Consider the following 20334-nt stretch of genomic DNA (forward strand, 5'->3'; position numbering starts at 1 on the left):
ATTGCTGAAAATATAACAATGCGTGCCATGAAATCTCCTCTTCGAAATCAAATCAGTAGAGAGATACAATCAAGCAGATCCATCTGATTGGGTTAAGTTAAATTTCGCTTAAATAATATATATTCCATTTGCCTCTAATTCCCAAAACTTACACCTCATCCGATGCCTTTTCTGCTAAACAAGTAGAGTCCAAAAACACCCCAGGATAGATTAACAACCGGTTACACTACTCCAGAAGGAAGTCGGAGCACGAGCTGGCCACCAAATACACTGCAGGTTTGAGTTCATAAATCAATGTTAGCAAGACAAACATGCAAAAATAGTTACAACAGGAATGGAGCAGGAGTTGCAGACCTTTTCACATAGTAATAGCAGAAGTCGGCCAGAATAAAGGTTTGAACAATTTCTGATAGAAGAACCATTGATGGCCAAAGTCCATAGCCCAGCGCCACAAGGAGATGACCGCGACTATCCAAAACCTGCCAAATGCAATAGGGGTAGACTGATATAATTGAAATTTTACTATATACACAATATCAGAGGAGAAACCCATTCCTCGCTTAAGTATGTCTTACAAAATCTTAAACAGCTTACCATGAAGCACATAACATGTAAAGAAAGAAGAAAAAACCTATCCGATCAAAGAAAAAAGAAAAAAAGAAGAAGAAACCTATGCATGCATGATCTTTAAAAGCTAAAACAACCCCTCCACCCACCCTTCTTCCTTCCCCCGACAACACACACAAATAAGAGCAAGTTCTTTTAGAAGATAGGAGTAGCATGCGCCTCTGCTGCACCCTACTATTTTCAGTGCACAGATTATGATGGATTTATAACCGGGGAACTACGCTTCCATAATCTAGATCTGATTTGAGCCAAAAAATATAGTCTGAAACTATGCAGACCAAGTTCAGAGTTCAAACCTGCAGGACCCAGTGAGCACAGCTCAAGAATCTGGCGACCCCCAATGCAAAAACGTAGTGAGCAGTAAATGGCTCAACTATCTGCCACCAATAGATTAAAAGATGTTATGACAATCAGGATGTTGATTTACCAAAATCCAATTTTCATATACTTGCGTTTTTTGTATGATCGACATAACCCAAGACAAGATTACCTTAGTATTTTGCATGACACGCAGCTGAGGGAGAACAGAAACAGCTTCAAGATAGACACAGAAAGCCCAGGCAATCCTATTGATGATGTGATGTGATGTAGATGGGTGGATTAGTAAAGCTAAAACAGCACAAGGAACCACCTGCATTAGCACAAGACACTTTCTTAGACAATATGCCAAGAACGGGAAGATAACTTAAAAGGAGACAATTTCAAAATGATATCGATGACACAGATATCTGTTATGCTTAAATAGAACAATGAAATCCTAAGATTCCTTCATCAGAGTCGCAAGTATATTTAAGTGTTGTTTTTAAGTGTTTTCACAGACACAATAAATCCTACCAAAATTTGGAAAGTCCAAGGTGGGTTTAGATGCTATAAATACATACCACATAATATAGTGCAAAATTGTCTTTATCCTCCATGTAACTTGACTTTAGCCTGAAACGGATCATAAAAATAACCCACAACGTTGTAGCCAGTGTTGCCAAGTCAAGCAATGTATGTATATCATATTCCATTACAAAGCTACAGTATAATCTAACGGCCAAAAAGATAGTCGTCAGCTCCTGGGATTTGAGAGAAAGCCCTGCCACAAAGTGAATAATAATGGAAACAATCAGCATAGTCATTCATAAAGATAAAAGCCATAAGAAGACTAAGTAAACAACCGCTGGTTGAGTAAGGTGAGGCAGTAAGTACAAGACAATACTGGGGCATAACAACTTGTAAAACCAATTAACAGTTTTCAGGAAGAATGTACTTAAAGAATGAGCAAAAAGAACTTGAACAAGTGAAAAGAAACCAATGACCATCAGACACTATCACTAATGAAAATTGGACAGTTCAATCTGTACAGCCAATATACAAATTTTTGCCACAAATTCCTAATGTTCACTCTGCTGTTTCTTCAGCCTTACTACAAAAGGATTGCAACACAAAACATTTAACAAAGAACACAGCCCATAGTACAATTCATAATCCATCACAGTTAGCTCCGATGTAAAAAATTTGTGATCTTTTGGAAGATTTTACAGAATTTCTACTATTCACGGCATTTTTCCAATAAATATTATATTAAAATTTTATATTCAAAACATTTGGTACAAGTATTATAGTTTAACACATCCCATACATGCTCAATCAGAATAAAAATGAGAAAAAATAACTAATAATAATAAATATACTGTAAACTTATGTAAACAGGGGAGCGGTTTTCTTCTTATTTCACTCTGTGAATGGGGCATGGGGGAAAACGTAATCGAATCAATGCCAATAAGAAAGCCAAGGCTTCATTATATCGTTCAGCAATAAGAAATGTACAGCACAAAAGATTCCCAATTCTGAAAGGTTCCGACTTTTGCATCAAAGAGGAGATTAGCAAATAATAGGAAATGTAGCAAGTGAAACGAATGAGACGAAGAACTAAGAACACAAACAAAAGGAAAAACCTTCAAATAGCCCCCAAACAAAAACCTAATTTAATCCCTCACAATTGGAAACATAAATTAGAGAAGAAATTACATGGTCGTACCGGCGCAAGTCTTCTCCTTCATCAACTTGTAAATAAGAACCGAAATCCCGACGGAGTGCACCGCCTCCGCCGCAACAAAGAGATTGTCATGATCGTGCACAATCGCGCGGAGGATGACAAGCGCCGCCATGCCGCTGATAACGGCGAGAAACGCCTTGACCTTGGGCGGCTGCCGCCGCACCCATCCAATCACAGCTTGGATCGGCCTCCTAGGTGGCCTCATCTTCCCAGGAATAAAGCCTCGATGCGTATGAGAACCCCACCCCAAGTTTCCTCCGCCTCAGCCTCAAACTCCCTCCGAAAACTCCAATGACATCAAACGTTGTGTCAGAAACGAATGCAATCTATAAATGTGAACAGCGTCGTTCTGGATTGGCTGGAAAGAAAAATCAAAATTACATGTATTTATGGGAATTGAAGTCAATTACACGGATCCTTCCCTCCCTCCTTCCTTCCTTCACTCACACATCTCAATAATATCCCAAAATATTACTCCTATTGTTTTTCTTATGCTAATGGTTGCTGCTTCTGTTTTTTTTGGTAAATTAAATAAATTGATGGTAAGAAAGAAATGTGCTTGTATGCATTATTCACACCATATAGAGTACATGAATGAAATCTTGGTGAAATTGTGAGTGGGTGATGGATGGATTAAACAATTATTCATAAATGAATTGGAATTGGAATTGGTGCTTAATTAGCATAGCCTGGAAACCTAATCCAATACTACATCACACTATTCGTTCCGGCTGTTTGTGTGTATTTATATATATTTTGTCATTATTTATTGTTTAAAAATAAATATCTATTTTCTAATATATATTTTACATATTTTTTTACATTTATATTTATTTATATCAATATATTCATATTAATTTTACATATTATAAAATAAAATATAAAAACTATCATCAGTTATTTTTAAAATATATTTTGTTTTAATTTAAAATATTATTTTTACTATTGTTGTCTGTCTATTTGAAAGTATTTATTTTTTATTTTTAAAAATTAATTAAAAGCATTCCTACATTTTACTTAAATTACAAATATACTATTGCATTAAAAAAATTGTTGCACACTTCTGCTAACTAATACTCCATCGTCCAGCTACAAAGTATTTAATTACAAAGTAACTATTTCATTAAATACCCCACTTTTTTTTTTCACAAATATCCTTATTTTATATCACATCATTACTTTTATATCAGAATGTAAGCACAGAAATATCATTACACTACTTTTACCTATCCACTATAATTAAAATACTATTATTTATTAAACTCTACGTCAAAAATAAATTTATACTTATTATGTAGATAGAGGAAGTAAAATATTCGGTTTCGATATTTTGTCGATTTTACGGTAAACATACAAATTTATGAGAAATATAATTAATAAATAATTAAAAATATATTAATAAAAATAATTATAGTAAAAAAAAAAAAAAAAAAAAAAATGGAAGTAATATTATTTTTTAATTTTATCATGAATCCCGTAAACTCTTTTGATTTTGGGCGGTTGTTTTTCTTACCCAACCCATGACGTGGGGACCTCACACACACTGTCTCTCCTTCCATCGCCCATTTAATTTATATCATTCATTCATTCAATAGTCAATACCCACCCCCTGCCTACCTACCGTGGTTTAACTCTCTCTAATGGATTTCAATAACCATACGCCATGTTTGGGTGTCTATTGATTTGATGTTGAAAATATGAATTTTAAATCAATTTAATAGTATTTAATTCTTTTAACAAATATATATATACACGTGTATATATATTAAGGAATAGTTAAATCCGATTCCACATCAAGAGGTACAGCGTAAATTCCCTGGTCCGCGCCGCACTGGATCAGTACAAACAGCAATAATACACTGCTCCAACAACGAGTGAGTGACTGAGTTGACAGCCACACACACACACACAAACTCATCAAAGAGGGATCTTTAATTCGATTTGAGAATTACTCTTATTATCATGTACGGAAGGAGGACGACGACATGGTCGATCTTGGAGGTGTTATCTCTGAACCCTTTGCCTTACCCAGTGCTGCTGATTCTAGGGGTCATCTTCCTCTTCCTCGGCCTCCAATGGTACGTCACCTACGAATCCGTCGTGGAGGCCACCGAGGAGAGCATGGGCTGGCTGCTTATGGCCGCGCCGCTGCTGATTCTGTTCGCCGTCCGGTGGCTGTCGGCGTGGGACGGATCGACATGGTGGTTCGGCGGCGGGGATAGGAGGCGGAGGAACTACTACTTCTCCGGGAACGACGGGGAGTCCGGCGGCGGGGCGTCGCCGTGGGGGGTGGCGCTGCTGATCGTGTTGCTGCTTGTGATGGTGCAGTATCAGTCTGTGTTCTTGGAGGGTTGGTTCATATGATCATATCAATCAATCAATCATCTTTATTATCAGTTTGTAATTTTAATATGTTAATTAATTAATTCCAGGCCAGATTAGTTTGATGTTTTTGTAAGATTGTTGTTGTTGTTGTAGGGTGGGTGAAGTTTTGCATTTGCTTATTACACGTTAGCTTGAGGTAGCGGTGTACTGTGATATACTAATATATATATATATGCTGAAAGCATCTTTTGTGATCAGACCAATATTACTGTTGATTTATAATTGGTAGGGACAGCGACAGGTAGGAGGGCTTTTGCATGAATTTAGGGAGGGGACTGAAATTGGATGCTTTATTTGTATGAATTTCTTGAATATGCAATCATGATTCTTTTGTCTCTGTGCTTGTGATGTAACTATTGATTGATTGGGGTGGGTTGTTTGTTAAGCTGCTTTTTTTCTTTTGTGTTTTTTAAGCATGCTGTTATTCAATTTTTTATATTGTAGTGCATAATTTATTTCAAATTTAAAGCAAATCCTTATCTTCTTCCCCATGAAGATGGGCTGCCACTGAACTAAACTTGGATTCAGTTCAGTTGTGCTTACTCACACCATGACAAGTGGAAATAAATGTGCTTCTATAAGTATATACTTGGAAGTACATGCGATTCTAGAGCCACATTAAACCAATATAAAACTTGCGTGCATTATCTTCAAGAGCTCAATTATTGAATGAAGGACAATGACTTGGGTTGAATACTTTTTACTCAAAATATATGTACAGTAATATAGTATATCCAGCAATATATATATATATATTATTTTCTTGGGTATAGCTCAATCAGCAACAAATTCAAGATTGAACATATCAAATCTAAGAGAGTATGGGGGATAAAATACCTATTAGTCAACAAAAAATAGTCTAGAAAATTAGAGTGGATTGAGATAGAATTCCTGTAGCAAACTCAGTGTAAAATTATGCTTATTTCTGTAAGGAAAATTTGAGTTGAGAAAAATCACGATTATTGGCCCAGCATAAATATGGTTACTCTGTAACTAAAAATATATAGAAACATTGCTACAACACAAATGTGGTGCGATCTTTTTTTGCCGAGCAAAATATGGACCTCATACTTATATAGGACAACAGAAAAGGTAAAGGTGGCCTACCATGAACAACAATCCACGGCTCGACTCGACTAGGCTCTCTCTGTTCGGGAAAAACCTCTGTTGCAAGAAACTCCACATTGGACTGTCTGAGTCAGATTCCAAGATCATGCAATGACCTTTTCTCGATCATGCAATGACCTTTTTCGAAGTCACAGAGTTGATGATAGTAGCAAATTCAGGACCCTGTGACACAGATAATACGAAAAAAATACTGTAATAAACTTTTGTAACAAAATTAAGACTCATAAGCCCAGCCATGGAAGGCAGATAAAAGCGATTACCTTCAGGGATGCACCGCCAACGAGAAATCCATCTACATCTTCTTGTTTTGCAAGCTCAGCACAGTTTCCACCATTCACGGAACCTGTGGGAGTTTATTTTCAAGTGTTCCAGTAAATTTCAGCAAATAATGAGCTATGAGGAGGAGGAAAGCCGCTTAATTATGCATAAAATATTGGCTACAATACAGCAAAAGGGGATTCATGAAATTGGAATTTGTAAGGTAGCAATGTATACAAACTATATCAGTCTATATGTTATATATACCTCCATAAATAATACGGGTTTTCGAACCAACTTCTGGCGAAACATTCTTATTCAGCCAATCGCGAACAGCTACATGCACTTCCTGAGCCTGCTCTGGTGTCGCCACTTTACCAGTTCCAATTGCCCATACAGGCTCATAGGCAACTACAACATCATCCCAACTAGGGACGGCATCTGCACACAAGGTAAGTCACAGGAATGAAGAACAATAATACGATATCTGTCATTTAGAATCCAACAGCAAACCCATTGGAACTCACCGGCAAATGCCTTCATCTGGCGGAAGCAAACATCCGAAGTCTTTCCAGCTTCTCTCTCTTCCAGTAACTCCCCAATGCAAGCTATGACTCCGAGACCTAGGCTTAAAGCATAGGCAGCTTTCTTCCCAATAAACTGCAGAAAACAGTTGTTCAGCAGGCAGTTGTATGGATGCTTACCATTTGAAAGTAGAACAATGGCAAAATTCACAAAACAGGAAATTTTCTTTCCATGTGTTCTCACTTGGTCATCTTCCCCAATTATATGTCTACGCTCCGAATGCCCCAGAATGACCCACTTGCACCCGAGGTCTTTTAGTTGCTCTGCGCTGAAACAATGAAAGGGTTACTTGCAACTACATGTTACGTTTGTTAAATCATTAAGCCTCACAACATATAATTCAAGCAAATGGAATGTTAAGTATTCCATAAACACACAAGTGAGTAGGAAAAACAGCTTTCTTTCATGTTACAAACAGGGTTTAGTTCAGAGAGTAGGAACTGTTAATCACCACTAGTTAGAGACTTACGCACCTGATTTCTCCAGTAAAAGCACCACCTTTTCCAATCCAACTATTTTGGCCAGATATCTCTATTCGATCGGATAATGAGTTCTTTACTTGCTCAATGTACACAAAAGGTGGTGCGACGACAACATCTGTAATGGTGGAAGTTAAATGAGATACAGTTGCCACTAAATCATGAGCACCAAATAGAGAAACTAAGAAAAGAACAATTTTAATGTACTTTAAAGGAAATCAAGTAATTTGGCACAGAAGAACTCACCGACATCAGATTCCAACGTTGCACTGTTTAAGTCAGAAACAAGCTTGCTTATGGACTCTTTAGTCCCATTCTAACCAGATTTGTATGGCACATGCCAAAAAGGAAAGGAAAAATAAAAAAACAAGCATAAATGATAATGGTTTAGGATTTAGATAAGCATTCAAAGTAGCAAATAATTAGTAAATCATGGTGTTCAGTTTTCACAGCTCTTCCAGCACTTGCAACTTTTATGTAGGCATTTACCAAGTAAACTAGTGTAACTGAACTGGATTTAGACTTCATCTAAGAAAGCTCAACATCTATAAAGTTTGGTTGGTTGATATTGAGACCATTCATGTAACCGCTTGAGCCATTAAGTTTCCTCAAATAATCTTACAAAAAGATCTAGTTATAAATGGATGACACCAATTGATGCACCATAATTGTACTTCTTATGGGCTAGTACATCGAGTCAACTTGCATCAAAGGCTACGGGAACTCATCATACATTATTTACCACTTTAAATTTGAATATCCAAAAATGATATCTAGCTTTACATGATGCGCTAGTAGGAACACTCCAGACAATGGCAACCGAAACAAAGAAAAAGAAAATTGCAATAAGGTAAAGTACTTACACATTTCCAATTTCCACCAACAAAAAACTGCAATCAAAACCAAAAACAATTATCAGCATATCAACTGAAGATGACCAATCTTGTGAAAGAAAACTAGATAATCATAGCGTGGCAGCAACATTGCAAAATCTTAAGATAGCAATCACAAGAATACACGCGTTAAAATTCTCTCCTGGAACTTAATTGCTAAATCATATAAGTACTAGCGATCATTTCGGAATTCTATGCCAAATAACCTGAACATTTAGCATTCGATAGTGTAAGCATACATAGCGAGCGAAGAGGAAAAGAATACATAAAAATCCTCAATCAAATATCTGTGAAAAACTACCAAACAAAATGCAAATGACACAGCTTTTCAGATCTGAAATACACATATTAAAGCTAAAATTGGGCAAAATAACTAGATAAAAGAAATTGCAATTTCACCTTTCCGGTGCCTGCCATGGCAACGACACCGCGACTGCCTTTATTCGTAGATGCGAGGCGGAGATGCGAGTCGACTTTCTGTGCAAACGAGCGCGGAGTGGTGGAGGCGGAGTCATCAAGATTGGGGAAGGATTTGCGGAGGCCAGTGAAGCGAGTGAGTTGGGTGGTAATTGTAGCGCCGCCGAGTAGGGTGGAGGCTACCGCCATGAGAGAGATATATGTGTACTCACTACTTCTCTATCTGGACGGCGAGATATTGCAAACATTTTTATTTTTTTTATATTTTTATTTTTTGAACAAATATGTGGTGTCGTATTTTACCATATCCAATCTTGTCCCACCAACCTTCCACGGAGTAAGCAACGCGTGGACACAAGCGCCTCACGCTTTGTATGTTGCTTGCTACATCCAAACCACATGTCAAGTTTAAATTTAACCTTTATAAATAATAATAATAATAATAATAATAATCATATTAGTACTAATTAAATTTTGAGTAAAAATTAGAATTAAACATTATATTATAAATATATTCCCTCACTCCGTCCCACATAATTTATTCTTAGTTTTCATTTCGATCCCTCCTAAGTCGGTCTTTCTTTGTTAGAAATTATGATTATACATTTTAATCTTAATCAAATTATTTTTATTTTAATTTTAATTTATAATTATTTTTATTAATATATTTTTTAATTATTTATTAATTATATTTTATCTAAATTTTTATATCTATAGGAACAAAATATCTCAGAAGGAGTATTTAAATTTATTAATTATTTTTTAACAAATTATATTAAGGGGAGAAGTTCAAAGTATTGAAAAACTAAAATTTCTACTTCTTCTACTAAGATCCAAATGGTTTTTTTTTTTTTTTTTTCATATTAAATTAAAAATTCATAATATTTTATTAGTTAGTTGAGTATTTGTTTAGTTGTAATTTGAATTGATTTGAAATGAAATATTGATTAAAATTTTTATTTAAAAGTATTTTGATGTGAATTTTTATAAAAAAATTAATAATATATTTTTATTAAAAACAATGTCAAGTAAAAATGTATTTTTTGGTTAGTAGTTTTTGTTAGATTTTAGGGGTTTTGACGTGCATTGATTTGAATGATATGTAATAAGTACAATTTTGTAAATGTGTAATGAAATAAATAAAATTATTATTATATTTAAATTTAATTAAAAAATATGAAATAAAAAACTGTGTGAATTGTATAATTTTTTTTAAAAAGAAATTATAATAGAAAGTATATTATAAAAAAAGAAAGAAATTGGATGAGGGATTGTGCAGGTAATTGTTTTTTTCCCCTTCACATCATAGTGGTGGCAACTTAGGGTCTGTTTCTGTTAAACTCTGTATATCAAGGCGTAAGACATTATTCTCTTTGATTTCGGGTGGGTGCGTGTGCGTGCGCGTGTGTAAAAAAAAAAAAATTGAAAAACTTAGGGTATACTTCTTTAATCAAAATTTTTAAAATTTTACTATTTTAATTCTGTTTTTTAAAATATATATATTTTTCTCTCACAAAATATCTCATCAAATATTATTTTAATGACAAATTCAAACAAATTTTTTTCAAACTTGATCAAAAAAATACACATTTTAACAATTTTGAAATGCGTTACACAAAAGGGTGTGAAATATGGCATGAAGAGCGCAACAGTAATCACCAAAGTAGTAAAAAAATATCGAGAGTGAAAAAAATACAAATTCAAGTCTTATATGAAAGGATAAAAAAAAAAAAAGAATCAATCAATTATTTATAAGTTCCCATCTGACTACAAATAGTATGAAGTATTTTAAGAAAGTTCAAAATCAACTCCTTTTTTTACTGCAGTAAATAACTAAATATAACTTCAAGAGCCGACATCATATGAAGACGAAATTTTCCAATTTAAAAAAAAAAAAATTAAAAAAAATTGAAGAAAATCTTCTAACTTGTAAGCATGTGAGATTCGTTTACCCTTTTTGTTAGATTTTGCTAATTAAAATAAATCCTGTCAAAAATTCCAACATACTTTTTGTAATAATAATAATAATTAATAGTAGTAATAGTCTGTTGGAGAGCGAAATGGCGTTAGGGGTGATAGGATGTTAAAATTTTTATATCGTGCACTAAAAAAAATAAAAATAAAAAATAAAGAAGGGGATCAAGTGCTAAAATTATTGTAATAATTTATTATGTTAAATTTATATCATGAAATTATTTAATTAATATAATTATATATAATTAAGTTTTAGCTATTCATGGGTGCTTTATTTTTTCAGCACCAGATCTCTGCCATGACATGATGGCACTTCTTACCTGAAAGTAACAAATGTTATGCATGCAATAATTGCATGTGAGGTAAAAGACTTATAGTTATGGGCAAACTTTTGCTTTTTGAAAATGGATGGCCTGACCTACCTGGCCTATGTACATATTAATACGAAGAAGAGACGAGCTAGCTAGAGCCTAGAGGGCAGAGATAAATTAAATTAAATTAAATTAAATTACTAGTCCTACTAGATTGCAAGAATATTATTTCAAAACCTACAAGAAATCTTCTACCTTCCAATGTTTGTCCAAAACAGGAAATTTAGCTCGAAACCCATGCTTATCCTTCGTATTTATAGACATTTTATTCTTTATTTAATCAAATTCTCCATATGATTTTTTTTATTTGGTAAAATTACTTATAACTCCCACCTGGTTTCGAAATTTAACGTAAAATCTTCCTATACTTTAAAAATTGTATGGTACCCCCTTATATTTAAAAAAAAAACGTTGCATGAAACCCCACTACCATGAAACTTTCCTTGTGTGATAAGAATATGATTTCCTATCTATATGTTTTGCATGACAGAGGGTTTTATGCAATATTTTTTAAAGTATAAGTGGGCGTCATGCAATTTTTTAAAGTAAAATGAGGATTTATGTTGAGTTTTGAAACCAAAAAGTAGTTTTATGCAATATTTTTTAAAGTATAAGGAGACGTTATGCAATTTTTAAAATAGAGGGAGAATTTATATTGAATTTCGAAACCACAAAGGAGCTATGGACAATTTTGCCTTTTTATTTTTTTAAATTTTTTTTTTTTTCAAAAGGTATAATAATATTAGCAACAATAATACTAATAGTAAACACGTATTCATGTGCATGGTACATATTATCTAAGGATAGATCACATCAACGATGTTCTTAATTAGTTAATTTATAAAAATAATAATTAAAAAATGAATTAAAATCATAAATATGAAAGTGCAATTAATGCCGCCCAACTGCTCCCGCACCAAATCATGAATTTGAGAGGCACTCTCGTCCATCAAAATGAGTAATGATTAATGTCTGATTAGGACAAGTGTATGTATATATATTTATTTATTTATTTATTTGCTTTCACATATATATATATATATATTCATCTAGAAATCTAATTAATTAATCCAACGCATCATAATTATGCACCTCATTTTCAGTTAACATATGTGTAGACGACAATTGAATTAATTTCTTAGCCGAGCCATGATGTTATGGCACACTACCCATCACACACACACACTCATATATATCTAATTTGTCAAAAATAAAAATAAAAATTGATAAAATATGTCTCTACACAAATAAGAACATATGAAAATACATGTGGAGGTTGATATATATATATAATAAGTATGACAATAAATACTCAAGACTTAAATAATACTTCTCTCCGTCAAATAAAAAAGTATATATATTTTTATTTTAAAACGTCTAATTATAAAGTAAATATTTCATTAAATACCTCACTTTATATCACATCATTACTTTTACACCAAAAAATAATGGCAAAAATATCATTACACTACTTTTAACTATCCACTATAATTAAAATACTACTCCCTCCTTCCCATTGAAAGATTACAATTTTCTATTTTTGTCCGTCTCAAAACAATGTTATCATTTCCTAATTTAGTAACTGTACTACCTACCTAATATAGTAAATACCCTTTCAACTTACAATATATTACACAAATATCATTACTTTTATATTACACCATACTAATAGGAGTATTTTTGTCTTTTTCACTACAATTCAATATAATACTAATATTAAAAAATCTACATGCAAAAAGCAAATGTCACACTTTCAATGGGACAGAAGGAGTATTATTTTTTAAATACCGTGCCAAAAATAAATGTATACTTTATACATGGACGGAGGAAATACTTACATATTGTTTGCTAAAAGCACTTGGTACTGTTCTTTATATTTTTATGCATCATCCAGATTGATTTGGTTTTGGATTGTGTTCTTGTCGTACGTTAACAACATATATTTTTTAATCAATAATAATAATAATAATAATATAATACAAGAGCCTATGATCTATAAAGAAAAATAAATAAAATAGATAAATAAGCGAGTAGCCTGGTAATGGCTATGGTTAATGGTAATTGGGACTGTATAATGAAGCAATTATGTTGAAAATTGTAACGACTATATTCACGTGAACAAGTAGATGCCATAATGCACTAACACTTTTATAAAATGTTCATGCTTTAATTTAATTTTATATAGTTTTCTTTCTGCTTCCCAACTGCAGCATTTGTGACTGCCAGAAAGGTTGCATACATATTAGTGGCCAACAATAATCCATCCATGTAAAATATAAAAATAGAATGAGATCTTGTTTTTCAAAAAAGTTGTGTGGTGATGAAAAATATAAAAAAAAATTGAAATAAAATAAACAAACAGTTGGAAGGGATCATTCATTTCATGAACAAATTGGGTCCTGCTGCCATGTGCCCATATTTTGCTGCTAAATTGTTGCTACTATTTTTTATTTTTTATTTTTTTAAATTTGATTAATTGAGTCATGATCGAGGGACCCTAATTTCATGTGATGTCATTTAAGATCTGTCGGTCTGATTTACTCCCTAACCATTTCTTCGTTAATTCTTAAAAAAAAAAAAAAAAGAATAAAATAAAATAAACTTAAAAAAAATCCTCCATAACCATTCATTATATATAGAGCCCATAATCTCCTCTTTTGCTTCAACCCATTCAATGATCAAAGCTTCACTCCATATATCTCCAGAAGCTTCTTCTTCTTTTTTTTTTTCTTCTTATTATTATTAATATATAAATAAATATATACATACAATCCTTCTTAGTAGAGGTCCCAATGAGGGCTGATTCCCTTTGTCAGAGTACCACTCTGATCTTCTTGTCTTTTGTACTGCTCTTTGTTCTCTGCTCTGCAGATGACAATTCCTACCAGGTTGTTGGAACCGGACAATGCGCCGATTGTCTCAACCATAATTTCAAACCCTCCCAAGCATTTTCAGGTACTAATAATTTTCAAACCCTCCCAAGCATTTTCAGGTACTAATAATAATACTGTACTACAAAAAAATACTACTTCCTCCCACACACGTATCATGTCCACATTGCCGTTTCTGTCCGTCTTACGTTTCATTTACTTTCATTTTTTGGAAAATGATTACACACTTTAATCTCATTTTAAACTTTTTAATTTATTTTTTTAAATTTTAATTAAACTAATTAATTATCTTAATCTTAATTTATAATTATTTTCACTAAAAATATATTCTTAATTATCTACTAATTACACCCCTCATAAAATAAAATATTCTGTCTATAGTGTAGACACAGTATATAGGATAAAGGGAATAGTATTTTTCTAACAAAATTTTTTCGTTTCTAAGTTCACTTTCTCTTTTACTAATAACATTAGAGCCGAAATTAAAAATAGAATTACGTTTAACTACGTAAACTTTAAAAACAGAAAATATAATTACTAAAAGACTGATGAAAATAAAAAAAAATAGATAGTTGTCAAGAAATTAATAATCGTCCATGCATGCAATGCAATTACAGGCCTCCACGTCAGCATCGACTGCAAATTGAAAAATGGCGACATGAAAAGAGTCGCCGCCGGCGACCTCAACGACGGCGGCGAGTTCAGCGTATCCCTCCCGAAGGACGTCGTCAGCCAGGACGGGAAAAGCCTCAAGCACGACTGCTACGCTCAGCTCCACAGCGCCGCCGCCATTCCCTGTCCATCGCACGACGGCGTCGACGCCTCCAAGCTCGTCCTCAACAACAACAATGGCGTCCACGTCTTCTCCCCCACCAAAACCCTCCGATTCTCCGCCGCCCTCTGCACCTCCAAATTCCTCTGGCCCCATTTCAACTACCCCCCACTCCCCAAATCTTCCCACCCATGGCTCAAAAACTACGGCCACCCCTGGTTCAAAACCTACCCCCCATTGCCGCCGTTTCATAAGCCATTTTTCCCGCCCATCTACAAGCCGCCGATCGTCAAGCCGTTCCCTCCCATCTACAAGCCGCCGATCGTCAAGCCGCTCCCTCCCCCAGTTCCCATCTACAAGCCGCCGGTCGTGAAGCCGCTCCCTCCTCCAGTTCCCATCTACAAGCCACCGGTGGTCAAGCCGCCGGTAGTCAAGCCGAACCCTCCTCCAGTTCCAGTCTACAAGCCGCCTAAGAAGCCGTGCCCGCCAACCAAGCCCAAGCCGCCGGTCGTCCACAAGCCTCCCAAGGCTAAGCCGCCGGTCTACAAGCCACCTGTAGTGAAGCCACTGCCGCCGCCGGTTCCCATCTACAAGCCGCCAGTAGTGAAGCCACTGCCGCCGCCGGTTCCCATCTACAAGCCGCCAATAGTGAAGCCACTGCCGCCGCCGGTTCCCATCTACAAGCCGCCGTTTTTTAAGAAGCCGTGTCCTCCGCTGCCGCCTTTCCCGAAGATCCCTCATAAGTACTTCAAGCACCCCAAGTTCGGAGGGTGGCCGCCGCTGTCCCCTCACCCATGAGCCGGCGGCCGGCGGACAGATTTGTACGTTCGGACAATGAATACACGTGTTGTAAGTAGTGTTATTTAATCTCCTGAATTTCTATCTGTCAAAAATAAAAAAGACTTCGGACTTCCCACTTTTAAATTCCAAAGAGAGATGAAGAGAGTTGTCTGAAAAGAGAAAGAACGTCGTCGTGAGTCCTGTGTCCTGAAGAAGGATATGATTTATTATTATTTATTATATTTATTGCTTCTGTACTGCTTGTATTGTATAATTGGCTTGGCTTGACTTACTTTTTATATACGACTCATTTGATTCAATATATATATATATATATGTATATCGATCAGGTATTCCTACAATATGATTGTTATTTTTCTCAGTATTTATTTTCCATAACCAATGCTACATATGAAACTATTGGCCATGGCATTATTATATAATGGCACCAATTGACACTTGTCAAGCGCCAGACAAGACAAGAACAACAGTTAGGGTGTTTTGAATATAAAGTTATTTTTTAATATAATATAAAAAAAATAAAGAATATATATTTGATTTGATATTTTAAATTGGATTGTTTCATTAAATTTTATAGAGACCCATTCACCGATTCAAACGCAATTGATACTCCATTTTTTAAGTTGAGTTTGTCACACGCACAACGCTTGTCGAGTATGATTAGTACTTGGTTGAGGTTATTCTCAAACTATTTTGATATCATTATTATAAAAAAATAAAAATAAAAATAAAAATAAAAAAAACAAAGATTTTAAATATAACATTTTGAATGTGTGCTGAAAAGAAAAACAAAATATACACTATAGTCCCTCGTCACATTATTTTGAATTAGTACTGCAGGGCACCATATAGATGGTTACTATATGTCAATTTTACATGTGTATCGTCTTCAAAATATTTATACAATAACCTGACAAGCTTCCAAATTTAAGTCCATAGGATCCTTTCTCCCAAAAATCAACCCTATTTACACACATATAGAATGTATACATGCACATATGTGTATGAAGATATTGGTATAAGATGGGTTAATAAAACACAGAATCTTATCTGGAATTTAGGGGATGGAGTTTTTAGATAGGTTTCAAATTTTTTTATAGTTCGATTTTAGTGTCTTTTAACATATTTTGAAATGAGAATTATCTTTTCCTTTTTCCTTTTATGTTAAAAATTGTAAAAAACATACACGTCAATTCACTCTTACCACTTCTACTCTATTTTCTTTAGGGGCGTTCGGTACAGAGAATGGAATTGCAGAGAAATGATAGTAGAGAATAGAATTGAAGAGAAATGAAATTGAGTAGAAAATGAGAATTAATTCTCTTGTTTGATAAAACAGATAATTGATTTGAGAAATCTAAAAAAAATGCAGATATACGAATGAGCAAACAAAAATAAATGATTAACACGATAAAAAGAGAGTTTTAACTAATGAGAATTTATGAAAAATATTTTTGGTAATTTTTTTTTTTAAAAAATTATAAATTATATACGATGTTTTTTAAGATTATATTTTAGTACAATTTCTTAAAATGTCGTAAAAATTAAATACTTTAAAAATAAATTAAGTTTGTTTTTTTGTAAAATTAAAATAATATAATTTTTAAAAAATTATAAAAATTAAATAGTACAAAAAAAATTTAAAAATTAAAAAATATATACACTACAATATCATTTCTCTCTATTTCTCTGCGTATGGGAGAGAAATGAAAACAGAGAAATGGAAATAATTTATTTCTCAAGTTTCATTTCTCTTGACTCAAACAAACAAGAGAAATGATACCATTTCTATTTGTCTGGCCTCATTTCTCTGTACCAAACACAATCCTATTTCCTTGATAAGAAAAAAAAAAGAAGAAAAAAAAAGCACAACCATATTTAATGTAAAAAAAAATACTTCATAATTTAATCTATTTTAATTAATATATACTCTCTCCTTCCATAAACTAACTAAACAATTATTGTTCTATTTTTTTTTAAAATACAAATTTTACATTTTTACCCTTCATACATTTATTATTTTTAATCTCTACCGTATAATTAAGGACAAATTTGTCAATCCATAACCAAAACACAACAATTTAAAAAACCCGTACAAATATATTTAGGACAATAGAAATTAGACTGTAGGGTATTATATATTAATATAAATTAAAATAATTTTTTGGGGGTTGGAGGCAGTTGCCCCCAAACCTAAGAGTAGGTACGTCATTTTATACGATGTATTTTACAATTATTTTCATATGCTTGACAAGTTATATTTTCATGTATTGTCAAACACATTTATGTATAGGCAACATAACGTTGCTTAACTTCAATAGCATCATAACCGTGGCCTTATTGAAATACAACCAAACACAATCTTTACATCTCTTCAAAGAATAATAAACATATGTTTGTGCATTTAGAGACACCATGCGTCAGATGAACATAAATATTTACTACAAATGTATGTTTGTAATTTGGTAAGAACTAATAACATTAGATCAAAACAGATGCAGAGCAAATCCGCCGCAAATCGACAAGACTAGCGACACAAACGCTCGCACGCCGTAATCCAACCAACATGTAATCGAACCTATACCAGATATATCGATACTCAACATTCAATGAGCTATGACACCACTTTGATTTATCATTCACGTTTTCTGCACTATCACCTAACTAAAGACACAATTTATTTCTAGTGAAATAGGGAATGCAGTGACAGTACAAACCTTGCATTGCTGACTCAGACATCAATGGCAGTCTGAAATTGAAGGCCATTTCTTATCAGCAAAGCCGGTGCAATTGCTGCCATGTTCATCTCCTGCACCAGAAGTAAATTCAATCGGGACCTCAAACAATCAATGCACGATCCAAAGATGAAATGATTTACGAAGCAAAGCAGCTGTGTGCGCATATTCTCGAGCAGTATAAATTTGGCAACCAAATTCTCTACAAACCACTCAAATTCTTCATGGGAGCTCATCATAAGCTCGCGGGATTCGTGGCTCTCTTACTGCTCACTTCAAGCTTCTGCTACAGCAAGACGAACACGGTTCAGATCACCGGGCTTGTGCATTGTGCAGAATGCATTAGACATGATTTCAACATAAGCCAACCATCTAAAGGTAAATTTCATAAACAAATAAATGCAGGCATAATAGCATAGCTATGAAATTCTTTATAGTCAGATGAGCTTCTGCAAAATTGTTTTCACACAGGGGTTAGTGTCATCATAAGGTGCAAATCTAAACAAGAAACAACTGAGGGATACGGCGGAGTCGACCGGGACGGCAGATTTGCCATAGCCTTACAGTCTGTAGACGAAAGGACTGATTCTGGAGGTTTCAATGGATGCTTGGCGAAGCTTCAAAGTACAACACGGCCGTGTCCCATCAACACGGCCCAAACTGCATCACTCCAGCTGAGAATGCTGCACAAGAACAAAACCACACATGAGCAGACACTGATAGAATTCTCCCCCACGATGTGCCAATCAGCTCTGTTCTGGCCATTCCCTAACATCACAACATTCTTCAACACCCCCCCTCCTTCGCCGGAGCTGCCAATTTCTCCGGCGGTAGCGCCGCCGCCTGCATCTCCATCTCCGCCACCACAATCTGATGGAAACTTCACAATTCCGCTACCAGCACCAGAGCCTGCAATTCAGATCCCACAAGCTCCACCTCGAAACTTCCCATACAACAGTCCTTCTCTGCCACCATCATCGCCCCCAATTGATGAGCCAATCGCAAACCCTAACCCTAACCCTAATTCGCCAACCCCAATCTCCCAACCATTGCCCAATAATCTCCCACCTCAACTCCCACCACTAAACCCTAAACCATTTCCTCCACGAAAATCACCCAGCCAATTCCACAAGCATCCTTCCCCTTCCCCAACTCCTCCTCCCGTCGGCACACCACCAATTGAAATAAAACCAATTCCCATTCCGAGAGCTCCTCCTGTTCCTAAACTTCCTCGTACTCCAACGATTCCGAGAAAGTACTTCAACCCACCAGAACCGAGAGCGCTTCCTCCAAACCCCTATGATCCTTCCCATTTCTGAGTATGGACAGCCAAAATTGTGCCTTTCTCGGGTATTTCCACGTGTAATATGTAATGTTCAATCCCCTGCATGTTATGATTGCTATCTGTTAATAACTGTATCCGCAGATTAATAAATTCATTTCTTCCTTCGTCTTCGACTGTGCTCCAGATACAAATTGTAGGATGCTTTCTATAAATACCCTATACAGATGACAGATGTTGCTAATAATGGCGGAATAATTTCTCAACATACACAAATATGGCATCAGCATAGCGGAATTAACGGTGATGACCAAATATGCCATCAATTTACTTTGACTGTTAAGACGGTATAATGGAAAATTTTACAATTGGTGTTTAGTCAAATGTTACTCAAACACCAAACACTTTACAATATTTTCAAATTTAAAAATAATTAAATATATAAATAAAGGGTGTGTTTGTCTGGGAGATTTGAATTTGAATAATAGCATGATGTGATATAAATAAATATTGATGTAATATTTTGAATATAATATTGATTTTTAGTATAATATAAAAAATAAAAAATAAATGTTTGATTTAATATTTTTTGATAAAAAAATAGAATGAATAGTAAAAATCTAATCCAATCCCCGAACAAACACACCCTTCATTTTATCTCATTAAATAATATTTAATCATTATTTTTATAT

General features: G+C 34.4%; 5 protein-coding genes across 6 annotated transcripts; 3 read left to right on the forward strand and 2 right to left on the reverse strand.

The window, feature by feature from the left end:
• Nucleotides 1-23: 23 nt before the first annotated feature.
• Nucleotides 24-3313, reverse strand: LOC127262195 (uncharacterized). The gene is made up of 6 exons (XM_051290775.1): nt 2654-3313; nt 1509-1708; nt 1118-1258; nt 924-1004; nt 355-479; nt 24-270 (listed from the first exon to the last, which is right to left on the reverse strand). The coding sequence occupies exons 1-6, from the start codon at nt 2874-2876 to the stop codon at nt 222-224; spliced, it is 819 nt and encodes a 272-aa protein (XP_051146732.1). The 5' UTR covers nt 2877-3313; the 3' UTR covers nt 24-221.
• A 1179-nt stretch (nt 3314-4492) lies between these two features.
• LOC127262440 (uncharacterized) lies at nt 4493-5259 on the forward strand. Its single transcript, XM_051291114.1, has one exon. It carries the CDS (start codon nt 4634-4636, stop codon nt 5033-5035), a length of 402 nt encoding a protein of 133 aa, XP_051147071.1. The 5' UTR covers nt 4493-4633; the 3' UTR covers nt 5036-5259.
• A 740-nt stretch (nt 5260-5999) lies between these two features.
• LOC127262524 (triosephosphate isomerase, chloroplastic-like) lies at nt 6000-9060 on the reverse strand. Its single transcript, XM_051291238.1, has 9 exons — nt 8799-9060; nt 8370-8396; nt 7753-7822; nt 7501-7624; nt 7211-7295; nt 6970-7102; nt 6710-6883; nt 6445-6527; nt 6000-6346 (listed from the first exon to the last, which is right to left on the reverse strand). The coding sequence occupies exons 1-9, from the start codon at nt 9003-9005 to the stop codon at nt 6290-6292; spliced, it is 960 nt and encodes a 319-aa protein (XP_051147195.1). The 5' UTR covers nt 9006-9060; the 3' UTR covers nt 6000-6289.
• A 4763-nt stretch (nt 9061-13823) lies between these two features.
• Nucleotides 13824-15924, forward strand: LOC127262564 (repetitive proline-rich cell wall protein 2-like). 2 transcript variants are annotated; one of them, XM_051291297.1, is made up of 2 exons: nt 13824-14116; nt 14670-15924. In XM_051291297.1, exons 1-2 carry the CDS (start codon nt 13954-13956, stop codon nt 15620-15622), a joined length of 1116 nt encoding a protein of 371 aa, XP_051147254.1. In that variant the 5' UTR covers nt 13824-13953; the 3' UTR covers nt 15623-15924. The 2 variants fall into 2 exon arrangements, with proteins under 2 accessions (XP_051147254.1, XP_051147255.1); XM_051291298.1 differs by having other exon boundaries at nt 13883-14153.
• Nucleotides 15925-18494: 2570 nt separating this feature from the next.
• On the forward strand, nt 18495-19815 carry LOC127262347 (proline-rich protein 4-like). Its single transcript, XM_051290996.1, has 2 exons — nt 18495-18738; nt 18832-19815. Exons 1-2 carry the CDS (start codon nt 18495-18497, stop codon nt 19677-19679), a joined length of 1092 nt encoding a protein of 363 aa, XP_051146953.1. The 3' UTR covers nt 19680-19815.
• Nucleotides 19816-20334: the final 519 nt, after the last annotated feature.

Source organism: Andrographis paniculata, unplaced genomic scaffold (assembly GCF_009805555.1).
Source record: "Andrographis paniculata isolate CXL003 unplaced genomic scaffold, ASM980555v1 Contig65END, whole genome shotgun sequence".
NCBI lineage: Eukaryota > Viridiplantae > Streptophyta > Magnoliopsida > Lamiales > Acanthaceae > Andrographis > Andrographis paniculata.

Coding starts and splice junctions, on each gene's coding strand:
- LOC127262195 (XM_051290775.1), bottom strand. CDS start 2,876: ATGAGGCCACCTAGGAGGCCGATCCAAGCTGTGATTGGATGGGTGCGG. Junction 1,259..1,508: donor ATTTTGCACTATATTATGTG/GTATGTATTTAT, acceptor GTGCTAATGCAG/GTGGTTCCTTGTGCTGTTTT. Junction 271..354: donor TGCTATTACTATGTGAAAAG/GTCTGCAACTCC, acceptor TCAAACCTGCAG/TGTATTTGGTGGCCAGCTCG.
- LOC127262440 (XM_051291114.1), top strand. CDS start 4,634: ATGTACGGAAGGAGGACGACGACATGGTCGATCTTGGAGGTGTTATCT.
- LOC127262524 (XM_051291238.1), bottom strand. CDS start 9,005: ATGGCGGTAGCCTCCACCCTACTCGGCGGCGCTACAATTACCACCCAA. Junction 8,397..8,798: donor CCATGGCAGGCACCGGAAAG/GTGAAATTGCAA, acceptor TTTTGATTGCAG/TTTTTTGTTGGTGGAAATTG. Junction 7,103..7,210: donor TAATTGGGGAAGATGACCAA/GTGAGAACACAT, acceptor TGTTTTCTGCAG/TTTATTGGGAAGAAAGCTGC.
- LOC127262564 (XM_051291297.1), top strand. CDS start 13,954: ATGAGGGCTGATTCCCTTTGTCAGAGTACCACTCTGATCTTCTTGTCT. Junction 14,117..14,669: donor ACCCTCCCAAGCATTTTCAG/GTACTAATAATT, acceptor ATGCAATTACAG/GCCTCCACGTCAGCATCGAC.
- LOC127262347 (XM_051290996.1), top strand. CDS start 18,495: ATGATTTACGAAGCAAAGCAGCTGTGTGCGCATATTCTCGAGCAGTAT. Junction 18,739..18,831: donor CATAAGCCAACCATCTAAAG/GTAAATTTCATA, acceptor GTTTTCACACAG/GGGTTAGTGTCATCATAAGG.